We start from the raw sequence: 17,884 nt of genomic DNA on the forward strand, positions 1-17,884 counted from the left end.
AGAAAAGACAATAATGCTGGGAAAAACAGAAGGGAGTAGAAAAAGAGGAAGGCTAAATAAGAGATGGATTGATTACATAAAGGAAGCCATAAACTTGAACTTACAAGATCTGAACAGGGTGTTTTATAACAGATGCTACTGGAGGTTGCTGACTTGAAGGCATGTAACAACAACAAATTACCTTCCATGTGCACATTACACTAAAATTTCTGATTCTTCTGTTTTGCTCCTAACTGAACATTATATTTTCCTAGCTGAACATTGTGGATTGCTTCAGCTTGGATGTGGAAATGTAAACAATAGAAATTTGCTTTTCACCAATAGCATTAGCCCCATTGAGCCATCCACAAATAAAGCTAACACACATAATGCTCCCTTACGGGTCTCGTCAGCACTATACATTTAAAGTAGTACCAAACCACTTTAAACAGTCATGGCTGTCCCAAAGAATCCTGGGAACTGTAGTTTATTAAGGATCCCGGGAGTTGATACGAACCTGCCCGTACACTGCGTTCTACATCGAAGGCCCTCCTCTGAGTTCCGACTCATAGAGAAGCTCAGAGGGTGGTAACAAGAACTAGGGCCTTCTCAGTGGTGGCCCCCGAACTGTGGAACAGTCTCCCCGATGAGGTGCGCTTGGCGCTGACATTGTTATCCTTTCGGCACCAAGTTAAAACCTTCCTCTTTTCTGAGGCTTTTAATCTAACTTAATTCAGTTTTAAAATGTGTTGTAATTGTTTTTAGCTTTTTGTATTTTTTTTGTATGTTATTATTGGATTTTATTGTATATATTTGTATTGCTTTGTTGTACACCGCCCAGAGAGCTATGCTAGTGGGGCGGTATAAAAATGTAATAAATAATAATAATAATAATAGGAGAAGCCTCACAGTACTGCAATTCTCAGAGTGGTTTAACAATCAGTCTCTTTTCCCAGGGAACAGTCTTCTTCAATGCAAAACTTGTGTAAGGAACATGTTATGAAAATTACTATGAAATTAGCATTTATTCATATGTCACTTCTCAGGAAGAAAGATACAATTCCCAGATATTTTCTTTCTAAGAAAACAGAAACAGTAACTCTGTTATCTTCCATATTCTGGAAACGTTCACAAAGGTTCCCTTCAAGGACGGTGGGCACTAGTGAAAGATTTTATTTAAACAAAAGAAACTGATTTAAAATAACAAGGAAAGAAACTAATAGATGCCCCATACAAACACTATGTGGATGAGTACTTGAGGGTGCCATTTCCCACACTGAATATGTAATAAAAAGTATGTGCAAATGCTGTGTTGCAAGTGTTTGCAAGTTTACACAGGAAGCTGACTCAAACACACACACACACACACACTTTAATGTCAGAGTGTTAAATCTTACCTGTTTAGGTATTCGAAAAAGGGGGTTCTTAAAGAATATATCTTTGGCCTGACTCCATGTCCCATCAATAATAATTATCACGTAAGGATCAGGTGAGCTCAAGTCGACTTCTTCCAAATTTGTTGCTCCAGCTCCCGGATATAATATTAATGCATTTGAATGTCTGCACACAGATGCTAACTCAGGGTACCTACATAAACATTGAGAAAGTGACTTCTGTTAGTTTGTGGGGCTGTTTTTGTGTGAGTAAAAATGTTTAAGTGGCTCATCTTTTTCCATCCTGCTATTCCATTTCACCTCAGGACACATGGATTCTAAGAATCCACATTGATAAAATCTGGATAACATACATATTAACACGTGGCTTAGGAATCTGCAGTTGTTTTTCATCCAGCTGAATGAAACTACTTATCTATAATCAAAATTAATTCCACCTTTTCCCATCCAACACCATTTACTCTCAAGGAAATGCATGGGAAAAGAATATGGTGGGTGGGTTGTGCTCTCGTTTACTTGGTAGATGACATTACAGAGAACTGTTAGCTTATGGACGCAAGACAATGGTGGTGTGTTGTGGACAGCATGATGGCACAGGCCTCTAGGCAAGGGAGGCAAGCAAAACAGCTAACCAAAACCCTCCTTTTTATTGTCTTCACTGCTGCAGCAAGCAGATATATTTTTTCCTTGGCTGCCTTCACTAAAGAGCCCTTTAATCTTAGGAATGTTTCATAATTGCCCTAGCCAACTCTCCATACTGGCTAGAGTCAGAAGACAATTAGGCATGGAGCGTGGCAATTTAAATCCAAATATAGTTTTTACTTAAGGTTTTTTAAGGTAACAACTTTTGGGAAAAGATGGGGAAGGATCACAGCTCAGTGGCAGAACATCTGCCTTGCTTGCAGAACATCCCAGGCATCTCCAGATAGGGTTGGGAGAGACTCCCAGAGGGAGAGACGCTGTCAGTTAGTGTAGACAATACTGAACTAGAAGGACCAATGGTCTGACTCAGTAGAAGGCAGCTCCATAGAATCATATAACAGCACAGTTGGAAGGGGCCTATAAGGCCATCAAATCCAACCCTGACTCAATGCAGAAATCCAACTTAAAGCATACCCTACAGGTATGCTCTTAAAGAAACATGTATTTTAAAAACATTCTGAACAATTCTCTATTTGAGCTTAATAAAAATAAGAGTCAAACTCATCCAGCCAAACCTAAATTAGACTGTATTTTTCAATGTCCAGCAGGTTCCATTTGCAGAGAAGCAAAACCCTGGTTTAATTTCAATTTCTCCTAACATCTTCCCCTGCCCCAAATCTTCAAGTTTCATATACTTTTAACTACCAAATTCCTGGGCTGAACTTTCAACCCTGTTGTAAAGTTTAAACCTTTTCGGTTAGAAAAGTCCCTTTAAAAAAGAAGAAACCAACCAAAATGGTAGAACAGTTTCATTCCTTCAGAAACAGCAAGAACCATGTATGGACATTGCGGGGTGATTCCTATAAAGGGACCACACGGCTTCATTCAGCTCTTAGATTTAGGAACAATGGACAGTTTAATGTTGAATTGTTAATTCATATCAATGCCAGGATGTCTGTTTTCTCATCAACACTGCTTTGTGAAAGTTTACGATGCCTATTTTACATGCATTTATGCTTGAACACAATGGCTGCAATCTGTTTCCCCACCCCTGCATTTTCACCCCCTGACCTTGCTGTTTACATTTTTTTGTCTACACCATGTATGTATCTGTCAACTCTGGATAATCTTCAAGTATCTGATGAAACAGACCACAAAGCTTTGCTGCCACAGACCAACATGGCTTGATGACTCCACTTCCAGCTACAGGAGAGGAGGAGAAAGGCATGCCTTGCCTTACCTTCTAGAAGTGTCTCTAGCAATTCAGGTTCTGTAGCAATTTATAGCCCTTGCCAGTAGCAGATGGAGTGGCAGGTGGAGTGATCAGCTGAACTCCTGACACCTGAGTTGCTGTTGCTTACTGGGAGGGAGAGGGGCAAGGCACCGGAGAGGTCAGAGTAGTACAAATGCAGCAGCTGAAGCCCCAGTTTGGCCCAACTGGTGTACATGCACTATGCTGACTTCCCCACCACCTCGCGCCTCCCAAAAAGCAGCAGCAACTTTCCTGTTTGGAGGTCAGGTGAGCACTGCTGCCCCACCATGCTGTCTGCTGCTGACCCTAGCTTACATTAGAAAGAGATACATAACAGAACTGGCCAGGGCTACTTACTTAACAAAAGAAACTGGTTTGATCATTTTAGCAGTTGTCCTCTGCTGCAGATCCCATTCTTATAGCTATAGAATCACTGAGTTGGGAGAGATTCCAAAAGAACAACCAGCCCAGATTCAATCAAACAAAAATATTAAACATAAAATCAAAGAAAGTATTTGCCTGACTTGCGTGAGCCTAACATATAGGTTACTTAATTCAACCCAATTTCTGTCCTGCAGTATCAGTTTATGGAGGACTGAATCTGCAGGAGACTACCATTCAGTTCTGAAACAAAGCTTAAAATAAGGATACTGCTGTACCAAAGAGCAGCAGGCACTTTAATAGTATCTTCCATTTCAGAGTAGCTGCATCCTCTTTGAAGCCCCCAAGACTCAAGGAATCATGAGGGGAAACCCTCAAAACTCAACATTCCCCTCTCCTCCAGATCAGAGTCAGATCTTTAAAGATCATACATCTTGGTGTCAATCATGAAAAAAATAAAAGTTGCATTCTATATACAAATATGTTTTTCTTATGAAGAACTACCTTTCCTACTGAGCCTTAGCTGCTTCAAAGAGGCTGGGGGAAAAAGACTGGCAGCTGCGTCAATGCAAACTGAGAGCAAAATGAAAGCTTTGACTCAGGTAAAAGTACTTCAGTTCCAACATTTTCAAGCCTCTCAGGATTCAGCATTACTAAAAATAAATGGTTTTGAAAAGGTATTGTGACTTTTCATAATTGTTAGCAGATATAAAAAGCTAAAAAGAAATTCCCTCACGGAACTGGTGCTTACTTGGTCTCCATATACAGACACACACTTCATTCTTTTGTATTTTCAATCTCCAAAGGTACATATTTTCATAGCAAAAAAAGTTAAATTAACAAGATTTTTTTAAAATTTATTCCCTCTCAAAGCCATAAATCTCGGCTTCTGATATCTGACACGTGCATGAGCCCTGGCCATTGTCTGCTAGGACAAAGGAAACAATCATGAGGGTTGGGACAACTGAGCTCAGAGCACATGTGCCCTCTTGTTTCATGCTCTCAGGGCCCAAATCACCCCACCCCAAAATCCAGGGGTTGGGAACCTCTGGCTCATAGGCAGGGATCCCAATCGGGTCTGCAAGGCTGTTTACCCCAAGCCACCCACCTGCCCCACATCTGATACCATATGGTGTGGGGCAGGTAGAGCTGCAGCTGGATAGGATGCTCAGCTGAGTTACCCATGGGGAACTTGATTGCACAGCAGATCCCTGCAGAAAGCAGCTCTGCCAGCAATATACTCAATGCTAGCAAACAGGGCTGGCAAAGCCCCTTGTGCTGTGGTTCCCAGGCCCCTGACAACCAGCTGGCTGTGGTGCACTTGGGAAGCAAGTGGGAAGGACTTTGACAGGTGGGTTATCCCTATCCGCCAGTCAAAGTCAGCCTACAGTGGTGGGGACAGATAAGGGTCAGGTCTGTCGAGGCAAAAAGGCTCCTACCCCTGCCAAAATTCTTCCAATGGCAAAATGAGGTTTTGCTTCTCTGCTAAAACAATCCCCAAACAAGTGGAAATTGTAGCTGGATATTCATCCTTGGAACTCAATTCCCCAACCTCATAATCAAGATAGTGGTTGCCCCTTCGCAGCCAAAAAATGGGAAAAATTGGGCATCCTTGGAGCCCGACTGCCCCAACTGTTTCAGCTACAAAGGGAAGTAAACTCTCAATGGTCAAAGAAAGGATTGCAAGATGGGTAGCCCCTGTGAATTTTCACACATCCCCATTTTGTTTTGAATGGATTTTCAGGGTGGTTCACACACACACACAAAAGATATAAAACAATAAATATATAACAGAACATCAATCAACAATGGAGCAAGATTTTTTGTAAAAAAAACCCACACCAAACATAGTAGGATACAATTTCTTATGATAAAAAGCCCATAAAATAAAAAAAGGTATTTCCTGGGTGCCAAAACCACATCTCTATAAGTGGGAGGCCAGATGAGCCTCCTGGGGGAAAGAATCCCATATGCAGGATGCCACAAGTAATAAGACATTTCCCCATTTGCCACGTGTCCTGCCTTAGACAGTACCAACACCTGTAGGATGGAATCTTAAGATGATCTTGGTGCAAAGGCCATGGGTATAGATGGTCCTTTTCTGGATGGTATCTTGTGGCAAAATTGATAAGAAACCAGATCATTTTGCTGACAAATCAGCAGAAGAGTTATTTAAAAATGCATACAGTCGTTTGTACGCAGTCTAGGGATTTTTTGAAAAGGAACTTGACAGGTTAAATTTTAAATTTTTTCCCTTTTGGAAGCCATATTTTTATTATATAGAATCACATGTTTCCCTGTAGCTTAGAATGCCACATAGAATGCATTTATCAAGGAGAACCTGTGGCAGGAATGCGAGGAAGAAGAGTGAGGTACAGAATTTAGACAGGGGATTGATTGTCAGTTCTGCTGAAGGGAATCAGGACACAAAGGGGAAGGATTTTCAGAGTTCTCTGAGCCTGCTATTTGAATAGTTGAGAACAGCCCAGAAGCCCCTCCCACTCCTGTTGGAGCCATCCAAAGATAAAGATACCTTGGCATCCCGTTCAAATCTAGCTAAGGAGCAAAGCGAAAGTGGCCAGTCGGAGTTACTGGCTTCTTTTCCCCCAAGGTCATGAATGAAGGGCAGATGGCAGCTTCAGCTCAAGAAGTTACTATCAGCTCCTTAAAAGAGCTTACGCTTAGCAAAAACTGCTAGAAAGACAGAAAATTTATCCGAAGAGTGCAGTCCCTGTCCTTCTCTGATATATAAGCTTCACAGTGCTTGTGATTCTCCATTGTGACAATTGGTATTTACCACTGCCACCGTGGTATCCTGAGTTAAGCCCAGTGCGTTCCTGTATCCTGATATATGCCTAGAGTATGATGCTGCATTCCTGTACTGATTTCTTTCATGCAGAAAAATCCAGTTTCCGGAATCCTTTCTGCTTCTTGGTTGGGAGCCAGGACAGAGACAATACAACTCAATCCATATATCTTTCAAGGTTCCACAGCAAATGATGTTTAACCTTGCTCTCAATGCATCCTGAAGTTCAAAAGTTTGTTTCACTACACACCTGTGGTGAGCAGAAAGTTAGCCAGGCTTGCAGATTATATAAAAATGTTCAGGGTGCTTAAAACAAAGAGAGATTGTGCGGAGCTCCAAAATGATTTCTTCAGATTGGAAGAATGGTCATTAAAATGACAAATGTGATTCAATGTAAGCAAGTATACAGTAATGCACATGGGGGTAAAAAAAATCCTAACTTCACATACACACTAATGAGGTCTGAACTGATGCTGACTGACCAGAAAGAGACCTTGGGACTGTAGTGGATACCTTGATGAAGACGATGACCCAGTGCGAAGCAGCTGTGAAAAACGTGGATTTCATGTTAGGGATCATTAGGAATGGAACTGAAAATAAAACCATGAATATGAGATAATGCCATTATTTAAATCTATGGTGTGGCTACACTTGGAATACTGTATAGTTCTGGTTGCATAATGTCAAAAAGGATATTGCAGAGCTGAAAAAAATTCAAAAAAGGCCAACCAAAATGATCAAAGGGGTGGAGCAACTCCCCTATGAAGAAAGGTTGCAACAGTTTGGTCTTTTTAATTTAGAAAAAAGGCGAGTAAGAGAAGGCATGATAGAGGTGTGTAAGATGCAGTGTGGAGAAAGTGCATAGACAAAGTTTTTCTCTTTCTCTTGTAATTCAAGAACTAGGGGCTGTCTGATTAAACTTAATATTAAAATATTCAGGAGGGACAAAAGAAAGTACTTTGTTACTCAGCACATAGTTAATCTATGGAATTTGCTGCCTTGAGGCTAGTGACAGCGACTTGAATGGCTTTAAAAAGACATTAGACAAATTCATAGGGATAAAGCTATCAGTGGCTACTAGCCTCCAGCATCAGATGGAATGCCCCTCTCACTACTGAGTTGCTAGGAAGGAATCACAAGTGGGGAGAGTAGTGTTGCATTCAGATCCTGCTTGTGGGCTTCTCACATGCATCTGCTTGGCTACTATAAGAACAGGATAATGGGCTAGATGGGTCTTTGGTCTGATCCAGTATGGCTCCCTTTGTGTTCTTATGTACTGTACAATCCTAAGCAAATTTATTTAGATCCACGCTCCACTGTGATCAATGGGTCTTGCTCCCTAGGAAGTATGTTTGGAGATTGTAGCCTTCATCTCATATTGGACACTACGTCAACTGTTTGAGCTAGGAATCTTTACAAAGATTTTGTTCTATTTTTCTAAATATTTGATGTCCACCTGATTTTCTTGATACACCAACAATGACCCTAAGAACTAGTCAGAGAGATCTCTGCCACAGTGGCACACAATACTGAGATGTTGATTCTATAAGGGTATGCTTATTATGGTGTCTCTCCCCCCCCCATTTTCTATGCGGGAAGGGGATAAAAAGGCAAAAATTGTGTTGCTGCTCTGAGCCTTGGCAAGCTCTTAGAAGTTAATCTTCACTATTTATTTAAACTAGGACTTGAGAACTGGCACCCCATGGACTGGATCAAGCCCACCAGGTAATTTGCCATGCCCTCCAGCCCCAGTTCCAAATTGCCTGTGGCAAAATAGGTGGTGGCAACACTGGGGCTGAACAAGGCATCTCTCCTCTCTCTTTCATCCATACTGCCATTGATGGCAAGTTGGTAGCTTTTCAGATCACCATGAATTGACAGATGAGCAGTTGGGAGGGGTGTCTATGCGTGTCTGTGTCCAAGAGAGAGAACAGGCACACATATGGCCATATATTTTGCTTTGGTCATACCCAACACTGGCATGTGGCCCTGTGACGGTTGGCCAACAGCAAATATGGCAGTGTGTGAGTGTATGTGTGTGACGTTAGCCACTCCAATAAGCTCTGTTTTACTGATATGGTTATTTGGAACCCAGCTGTCTCAAAACCGTCACTCCTAAGATTTTTTAGTGGGGATGGCTATAAGATTTTCATGTCTGCAATGCAGAAGTGCTTAATTTCAGTGTGACTGAACAAACTGGACTATCACAATGCAAATGATACATATAACAGTTAATAAAAGTAAGCTTACACCACACTTTAAACAGTAATACCTCACTTAACAAATCCTCCAGGAAAGGGGTGCACACTCTGACAAGGTCAGAATATAGCTCCTTGCCTGCTGGATTGCGGTGGCGGTTGCTGCTGCTGCAGGCATCTCCCTCACACGTGGCTGGAATCGCATTCCTTGCCAAATGGTGCAGGCACCTCTGCAGTAAACTGTGCTTCTGATGCCCCAGAAGTGCTGTTTACTGCGGACAAGCCTGCCTGACCCAGGAGGACCGCAATTCCAGCCACGCGTGAGAGGCGCCTAGAACAGCCACAGTCAATCAGTCCTCCTTTGTGGTAGCTGAGAGACAGACAGACAGACAGACAAAGAGAGGGAGGGAGGGAAAGGAATGGGATGAGTATGTTGCAACCATGGTTAGCAAAGAGACCAGGCTGGTTAATTTCTCCTCCTCCTCCTCCTCCTCCTCCTCCTCCTCTGATGAATGCATCCTTCTTTTGCCTCCCCCTCAGCCCAGTGCAATGAAGCTCCAAACCCTCTCCCCCTTTCTGTCTCAGTTCCCCTCTCTCCATGAGTGTGTGTATGTGTGTGTATGTGTAGAAGCAGCTCAACTGCTGTGCTGGAAGAAAAATAGTTGCCAGTGACCACAGTTTGATTGAGATTTACACACACACACACACCCATACTTCATGGAAGAGAAATAAGCAGGGGGAGGGAAGAAAGAGAAATGGCTACGAAGAAGCCTTTATATGAGCAATGCACAGTTCTTTCTCAGTTCCTGACTATCCCAAGACCTGCAGCAACTTGAAGTCAGGCTGCAGCAACTTGAAGTCAGGCTGCTACATTCTCATTTTCCCCTACTACATACTCAAATCAGCATCCCCATCCTCCTCCATTTCCTGTTTATGTATAGGGGAGGATAGCGCGTGCGGGGGGGAGAGAGAGAGAGAGAGAGAGAGAGAGAGAGAGAGCACAAGGTGGTGAGGGTGTGTGTGGATGATTGCTCAAGTGTAGGGGAGGATGGCACAGAGAGAGAGAGAGAGAGCGCACAAGGTGGTGAGGGTGTGTGTGGATGATTGCTCAAGTGTAGGGGAGGATGGCACAGAGAGAGAGAGAGAGAGAGAGCACCACTTAAATGTCTAAGGTTCTATCAGTAAAAGATCCTGAGTTTGAGCAAAGCTGTACAGGGAGGAGAACTGTGATCAAAGGTTTATATTGTTGCTGTAAGATGCTACATGATAAAAGAAAAAAGGCAAGGCGGGCATCCCTGGATGCAATTTGGAAGAAGCCTTCAAGTGGTCTGTAGAAGGTTCAAAATGTTTTTGTTTACTTATGCAAGGTTTACTTGACTGATTGTTTCATTTCACACATGGATATTGCTAGTTCTGAATAAACAGTTTGTTGAAACATGTTGATCTGCTCTTTTTTTTGTGATGTAGGAACCTATCCCTATTCTTTTCATGTTATTCCTACATGCTTCTGTTAAAGAAGTAATGTCCAGGAAAGCATGTACTTCATTAACTGAGGTATTACTGTATTTACTTGAAGGAGGAGTAGGTTTCCCATAGCTACTAATGCATTTTTGTTTTATTTCAGCTGATCACTGACCTGTCACAGTGCTGAAAGTTTATAGGTAATTCCTCAGATTGGTTTTACATAAGTTTCTGCTTCCAAAAACACTTCTTAATTATCCATTACATTTTAATATATATTTATATTTAATATATATATCTTTACATTTAAATTAAAACTGAAGGTGTTTGAAAAAAGCTAAAAAAAGAAAGAGCTAAAATAACATGGGAGTGGAATAAAGGTAAAGGTGTCCCCGCACTTATAGTGCGAGTCGTTTCCGACTCTTAGGGTGATGTATTGCAACGTTTACTAGGCAGACCGTATATATGGGGTGGGATTGCCAGTTCCTTCCCCGGCCTTTCTTTACCCCCCAGCATATGCCGGGTACTCATTTTACTGACCATGGATGGATGGAAGGCTGAGTGGACCTTGACCCCTTTTACCAGAGATTCGACTTCCTCCTTCCGTTGGAATCGAACTCTGGCTGTGAGCAGAGCTTCGGCTGCGTTACCGCCACTTACCACTCTGCGCCACGGAGGATCTTAGGGAGTGGAATACAGATCAGTAAAAGAGATCACTAAACAAAAAGCAGCCTGGGCTTATTTTAGCTATGTTTAAAAACAACTGCATAACTTTGATAGAATTAAGAAATGAATGTCAAAGAGTTAACACAAAAGAATGCTCAAGCAAGTGCAAAACCATCCTAAAAATTCCAATAAAATAACTTTTTGGCTGGCAAAATTGATTATTTTTTTTACTAATTTGCTGGTAATATTTGTTTTAGAGTATTAGGATCTTCTACTGTTGAACTGAAATAGTATTAATAATTAAAGAATAGATTGTAAAAAAATTCTTAAAAGAGAATAAATCCCAGAGTAAGAGTTTCATTACTTCATTAGAACATTCATGATGATTAGTAGAACAAGCACTTAGCCAAAAATACATAACAATGATTAAATAAAGCATTATACATTACAGGCTATAGCTTTATTTATTTACGGCATACTTTAAATTAAGATGACGGTAAATAGATAAATTGCTTGTTCCCCCTCCTGTGTTATGAATTTAATAGCATTTCTTTGAAAAGATTTCTGCCAGGATATTATACTGAGCAATAGCAGACATGCTATGAAATCTGAGACTTGATCTCTAGATGCATTTTATGCTACTTTACTATCCCTTTGGGCTGAGGTGTATTTTATTTCATTTCTCTGTACTTCTAAAAATATCTTATTTCCCCCCTCATGCCATCATATTTATCATCTCCAATCCTTGAACACACATATCCAATCCTTAAGCAATTCAGTGGTTATGACTCAGAGTGGCAGAATCCCTGAGGTGGCAATTCGCTCAATAGTGACTGACTAGGGAGTGTGAGTAGCTGGATGGAAGTAGAATAAACTGAGCTGGAACTTCACTAAAGACAGAATGCCAGCAAATGACAAAAGAGACTAGTGCAAAGCCCAGGCTGTTCTGAAGATGGCTAAGAGGGCCAATTACCAAGGAGCCAGAAAGGAGGTATAAAGTACAGATACCAAACTGGTGGAGAACCCAATAGACACAATGGCAAGACACAATGTAAGGTCTCTTATGAGGTAATAGCTAGACACTTGAGAGTCCGCATAGTAGTTTCAAAAAAAGGTTTGAGATGCCTTTACATCGAGTTTAGAAGTTACTAATACTAATTCTTGTATTTATAGTTCCTTCAACATAAATCATGTGCTAGGTCCTAGAGAAAAGAGAAATGATGAGCATCCTGCACAGAAGACTACCAGATGATAACAGATAGACCAGAGTAAGGGAAGATGTGACTAGAAGATTGGAATTGACACAGAATTGACAGAAAGCCAGTTAAGACTTATGCTAGATGCAAACACAGAAGATGGAAGAGAAACCCACATTTACATGAGGCACCATTAATTGCCTGGACAGAGAAGATACAGTGCCTTGCAAAAGTAATCAGACCCCTGACCAATGCTCATATTCCTGAATTACAAATGGTACATTGTCATTTCATTCTGTATGATATTTTATTTTGAAACATTGAAACTCAAAATCAATTATTGTAAGGTGACATTGGTTTTATGTTGGGAAATGTTTGTAAGAAACATAAACAACTGAAAGATGTTGCTGACGTAAGTATTCAACCCCTGTGCTGTGGAAGCTCCCAGTTTACAGATGAAAGAAATTGCCCTATCGAGGGTACAAATGCCTTACCATTGGCCTCCATCTGTGAACCATTAAAGTTGTTGTCACATTGTCAGGATAAATACCCCACTGTTGAAGGATCATTGGTTAGGCTGTGGAAAATGAAGACCAAAGAGAATTCTACAGAAGTGAGAGATGACATAATACAAATGCATAGATACATGCATAGGGTACAAAATAGTATCCAAGTGTTTGGATATCCCAGTGAGTACAGTTGGATCAATAATCAGGAAGTGGAAGCTGCATCACACCACGCAGGCACTGCCAAGAAAAGGCCATCCCTCAAAACTCAGCACTCGGACAAGAAGGAGACTTGTGAGAGAAGCCACAGCAAGACCAACAATCCCTTTGAAGGAGCTACAGAGTTCAGTGGCTGGGAGTGGAGTAACAGTGCACCAGTCAACCACATCAAGAGCTCTGCATAACACTGGCCTGTATGGGAGGGTGGCAAGAAAGAAGCCATTACTCAAAAAGTACCATCTGAAAGTATGTCTGGAGTCTGCCAGAAAACATGAGTGCTACAGCTGCGATGTGGGAAAAGGTTTTGTAGTCAGATGAAACCAAGATAGACTTTTTTGGCTACGTGTGGCACAAACCTAACACTGCCCATGCCTCAAGACACACCTTCCCTACAGTGAAGTATGGTGGTGGCAGCATCATGCTGTGGGGATGCTTCTCATCAGCAGGGACTGGGCATCTTGTTAAAATCGAAGGACGAATGGATGGAGCAAAAGACAGGGAAATACTGCAAGAGAACCTGCTTCAGTCCACTAAAAAACTGAAGCTTTGGCGGACATTCATTTTTCAGCAGGACAATGATCCCAAGCACAAGGCCAAAGCAACACTGGAGTGCCTCAAGAACAAAAAGATGAATGTCCTACAGTGAACCAGTCAAAGTCCTGATCTCAATCCCATTGGGAATATGTGGTGCTCTTTGAAAATTGCTGTACACAAGTGACGTCCAACCAATCTGAACGACCTGAAGAGAATCTCCCAAGAAGAATGGGCCAAAATCCCTCCAACACTGTGTGCAAAGCTGGTACATACCTACCCCAAAAGATTTAAAACTGTTATTGCAGCGAAAGCTGGCTCTACTAAATATTAATGGGTTGAATACTTATGCAAGCAACATGTTTCAGTTGTTTATGTTTCTTACAAACATTTCCCAACATAAAACCAAGATCACCTTGCAATAATTGATTTTGAGTTTCAGTATTTCAAAATAAAATATCATACAGAACAAAATTACAGTGTACCATTTGTAATTCAGTAATATGAGAGCATTGGTCAGGGGTCTGACTACTTTTGCAAAGCGCTGTATATAGCAAAGTAGATTTGAAGAAATTCATATAGTAGATAAATAGGTATGGAGAGAGAGGTAGATTTATGGATCTGGGATACGTAAAAAGAAGCAATGCGAATTGCTATTTGCTTGGGTCTGTTTAGAATTTGTTTTGTGTTTTGGCAGGTTGGAACATTAGCCTATTTCACCTTAATTGTGAATGTGTGCACTGTAAAACACTGAACCAGTTAACACAAAGCATTCAGTGGTTTTGAATAACTGCTCATATGAGAAATGGAAATTAATGCTCCTTACCTGTCTTCACTGAAGCGTCGACCAATCAAGACTTTACATTTGTCTTCAGGTAGACAAGCAGCCAGAAGAGGTACTGTCCGTAGTACTCTACTTTCCTTTAATTCATATGGTTATAAAAACAAAAAAATATTTCTTATGTCATAATAGTTCACCATTTGCTTTGAAATTCTTACTATTAGGAAACAAAGTACATAATCCCAGTCAAAAACATACATACACAATATATGTCCAGATGCAGGGCTTAGGAATGATCAACCAACATAATTACAGTAATGAATGACTGGTGAAACCACCACCACTACCGTAATAAAAGAAATCTTGAAATCACTGCACGAAGTTCAAAAGTGAGATGCACTGCAAGTATTATAAACCTGAAAACAACTTTTGGGATCATGAAAAAAGGAAGCAAACTTACAGAAACCAATATCCCTTGACAAAATAATGATACACCTATCCCCAAACAATTCTGTTCAACCGATTACCAAGCAAAGATATACCTGAACTTGAAAATTTGCAAAGTAAGAAAACAAAGGTAATCAGAAAAGAAACTAATACATATTTGACTGGGAGGAAGGGTGGGATATAAATAAATAAATAAACAAACAAATATTTCTATATCTATATCATTCATGTATAGCAGTGGTTCCCAACCTTTATGAGCACGGGACCCCCTTTATAAGCTGGAAAAAAATTGTGACCCCCTCCCCCCAGGGAGGTAGGCTGGCTGCCAGGAAGGAAGGGGCAAAGCAGCCTTTCTTTGCAGGCTTGCTTCTTTTTGCTTCACAAAAAGCCCTCTCCTCTCATTCTAAGTAAGGGTGTTGCCAGTAGCGGCAATGCAAGGAGATGGGAATCAGTGATAGTAATCCCCTCTTCTTCCTGGTAGCTCCACCCTCAGCCTCCTTTGGCATCTGCCATGTATTTTATAGGCAGATGCCTGCCCTTAGTGCGCCTGAAAGAAGCTCTGGCGCTTCAGCAAAAGGCCTCCCCTCTCGTTTGGAGCAAGGGGGAGGTGTCATCTGCAGCGGCAGTGGAATGCAGACAATGTAGAAGGAGTGACGACTTTTTAAAAAAATTAATAAATAATTCATTTCTTTACTGTTCACGGGCCCCTCTGGATTACTTCTTTACTGGTCCGGGCCCCCAGGTTGGGAACCACTGATTTATAGTATTTGCATGTATACTCTTCATAGCTTGCAGCAGTCAATGTGTGTCAATTAGGAGATATGGTAGACATACAAAATGATGAATGACTGAAAATATATGGACAGCTATGCATTCTACCATGGTTTGAATAGATGTGGCTTTTCTCCTGAAAAACTGTTCCAAGAAAGGATTATTAGACTTTCTGAAATTTAATAACTAAATTAAAGCCCTAATCCTAATCACACATGTTCATGTCCCAGAACTACTGAGGAAACTTGCAGTGCAACTTGTACACATGTAGTTTTATGAAAGATTCAGCACATGGTATGGCTGCCATGTAGAAGCCGCATTAAAATAGCACTATGTAGCTGAGGTCTGCAGTCATGAGCTATTTGTATGCAGCAGTTCACAATGTAGATGTGCAGTTTCCTCCATGCCATTTCAGACTCTTTTCTGGACATGTGCAGTGGGGTGGAGAAAATTGCCCGATTCACATGGTGAGTTGTTGCACATGAACGGCTCATCATGCAGAAATAGCCACTATACCGAGCAATTTAAAATCACTATAGTACTGTGTATTGGCTGCAATGCACTGAAAGCAACTGTCAGCTCAGGTCTAGTTAAAGAAAAAAAATAGTCTCTAAAAACTAATTCAGAATAACATTACCAATATCTACTTTGAGAGATAGGAAGAAGAACCTAGAAGACCTCTGATATGAATGTGACATAATAATCAGATGTCATTATATTACATAGGTATTTCCAGCTGTTGGGAAGGAAAGTTACCTCTAAATTTCACACTTAAGTTCTGAAATATCTCAAAACAAGCAATCAAAAAACCTACAATGAAGCAAAGTTTGTAGTAAACTACACTGTTTTTCCTGTCACAGAAGCAAAGAGCAATCACAAGAAAATTGCTTCAGACACATCTATGGTCTCAGGGCATGGTATGGTCTAAAGGCACGTGAGGCCATCAACTTGCAGAAGCTAAGCAGCTCTGGGTCTAGTCAACACCTGGATGAGAGGCTGGCTGAGAACTATACATGCGCTGCTTCCTACCAGCTTGACCTAGTTGTTATGACTTCACTGAATCAGGCAATGCAATCCAAACTCCCAATCCACTGCACTGGAGGGGGTTTGGATAAGGCAGACGTTTCCCTTTGGCCAGGTTTACCCAGTGGGTGCTGCAAAAATACATGATTGTCCTACTCCCCCTTCCATCCTGGCCAGTGCGAGTGGCAGGGCTCCAGATGCGGCAGTGACTCTGCTGCTATATTAACCCCACAGCTGCCCACCAGGGGGTTGTATTGCTCCCTAAAAAATCCTGAAGTACTTTCAAAAGGAGAGAGAGAGATTGTCACAAAGTGTCCTTTTAAACTGGTCCTCACTTGATCTGGCATCTGAAGAATCTAGTTTGAAAAGCATATATATTTATTTATATGTGCAGTCAGCAAAAGCTCTTTGATACAGATCCTTAGACAGAGCAAAATTTCCCCTTGACATTTGTGGAAAGAACCAAATTATTAAAAAGGTTATATTAACAGAGCCAGTAAGAACTTTCATACTTGCAAGGAGAAAAAAATTACATTAGCAAGTAAGAATGGGAAGCTGAGAAACGGAGAATGCAAGATGTACATTGTGAGATGTGTAACTCAGAGCTGTGTGAAAACTTAGAGAGGCATCTTAATGCTTTGATTGTCACACCACTGTATGATGCAATTACATCACGAATCTGGTAGCCAAATAGCCCAGTTGCCTGATCTTTGTCCAGATTCTGAGGATGCCCATTTCACCCAGTTCAGATTTCTAGCTTGCTTTTTTAAAAAAATTAAGTCTCTAGCCCTTGTAGAATCAGAGATAAATGGTAAAATGTGAAGGCAGTGTTCTACCTTAGACTTTCAAAAAGCTTTTGACAAGGTACCTCACCAAAGACTTCTGAGGAAGCTTAGCAGTCATGGAATAAGAGGAGAGGTCCTCTTGTGGATAAGGAATTGGTTAAGAAGCAGAAAGCAGAGAGTAGGAATAAACGGACAGTCCTCCCAATGGAGGGCTGTAGAAAGTGGAGTCCCTCAAGGATCGATATTCGGACCTGTACTTTTCAACTTGTTTATTAATGAGCTAGAATTAGGAGTGAGCAGTGAAGTGGCCAAGTTTGCTGACAACACTAAATTGTTCAGGGTTGTTAAAACAAAAAGGGATTGCGAAGAGCTCCAAAAAGACCTCTCCAAACTGAGTGAATGGGCGGAAAAATGGCAAATGCAATTCAATATAAACAAGTGTAAAATTATGCATATTGGAGAAAAAAATCTGAATTTCACATATATGCTCATGGGGTCTGAACTGGCGGTGACCGACCAGGAGAGAGACCTCGGGGTTGTAGTGGACAGCACGATGAAAATGTCGACCCAGTGTGCGGCAGCTGTGAAAAAGGCAAATTCCATGCTAGCGATAATTAGGAAAGGTATTGAAAATAAAACAGCCGATATCATAATGCCGTTGTATAAATCTATGGTGCGGCTGCATTTGGAATACTGTGTACAGTTCTGGTCGCCTCATCTCAAAAAGGATATTATAGAGTTGGAAAAGGTTCAGAAGAGGGCAAACAGAATGATCAAGGGGATGGAGCGACTCCCTTATGAGGAAAGGTTGCAGCATTTGGGGCTTTTTGGTTTAGAGAAAAGGCG

The 17,884-nt window shown here is 41.2% G+C and overlaps 1 protein-coding gene across 2 annotated transcripts in view; it reads right to left on the minus strand.

Moving 5' to 3' along the window:
* DTWD2 (DTW domain containing 2) overlaps positions 1-17,884 on the minus strand; it is a 165,963-nt gene that overhangs the window by 73,643 nt on the left and 74,436 nt on the right. For both annotated transcript variants that reach the window (XR_009762349.1, XM_061624609.1), the window contains exons 3-4: positions 14,058-14,152; positions 1,377-1,566 (exon numbers count right to left, since the gene is read on the minus strand). Coding sequence is in view for 1 of the 2 variants with exons in the window: in XM_061624609.1 (XP_061480593.1) it covers positions 1,377-1,566; positions 14,058-14,152 (285 nt within the window). In the remaining variant the exon portion in view is untranslated. The remainder of the gene's footprint in view (positions 1-1,376; positions 1,567-14,057; positions 14,153-17,884) is intronic.

This window comes from Rhineura floridana, chromosome 1, assembly GCF_030035675.1.
Source record: "Rhineura floridana isolate rRhiFlo1 chromosome 1, rRhiFlo1.hap2, whole genome shotgun sequence".
Classification (NCBI taxonomy): Eukaryota; Metazoa; Chordata; class Lepidosauria; order Squamata; family Rhineuridae; genus Rhineura; species Rhineura floridana.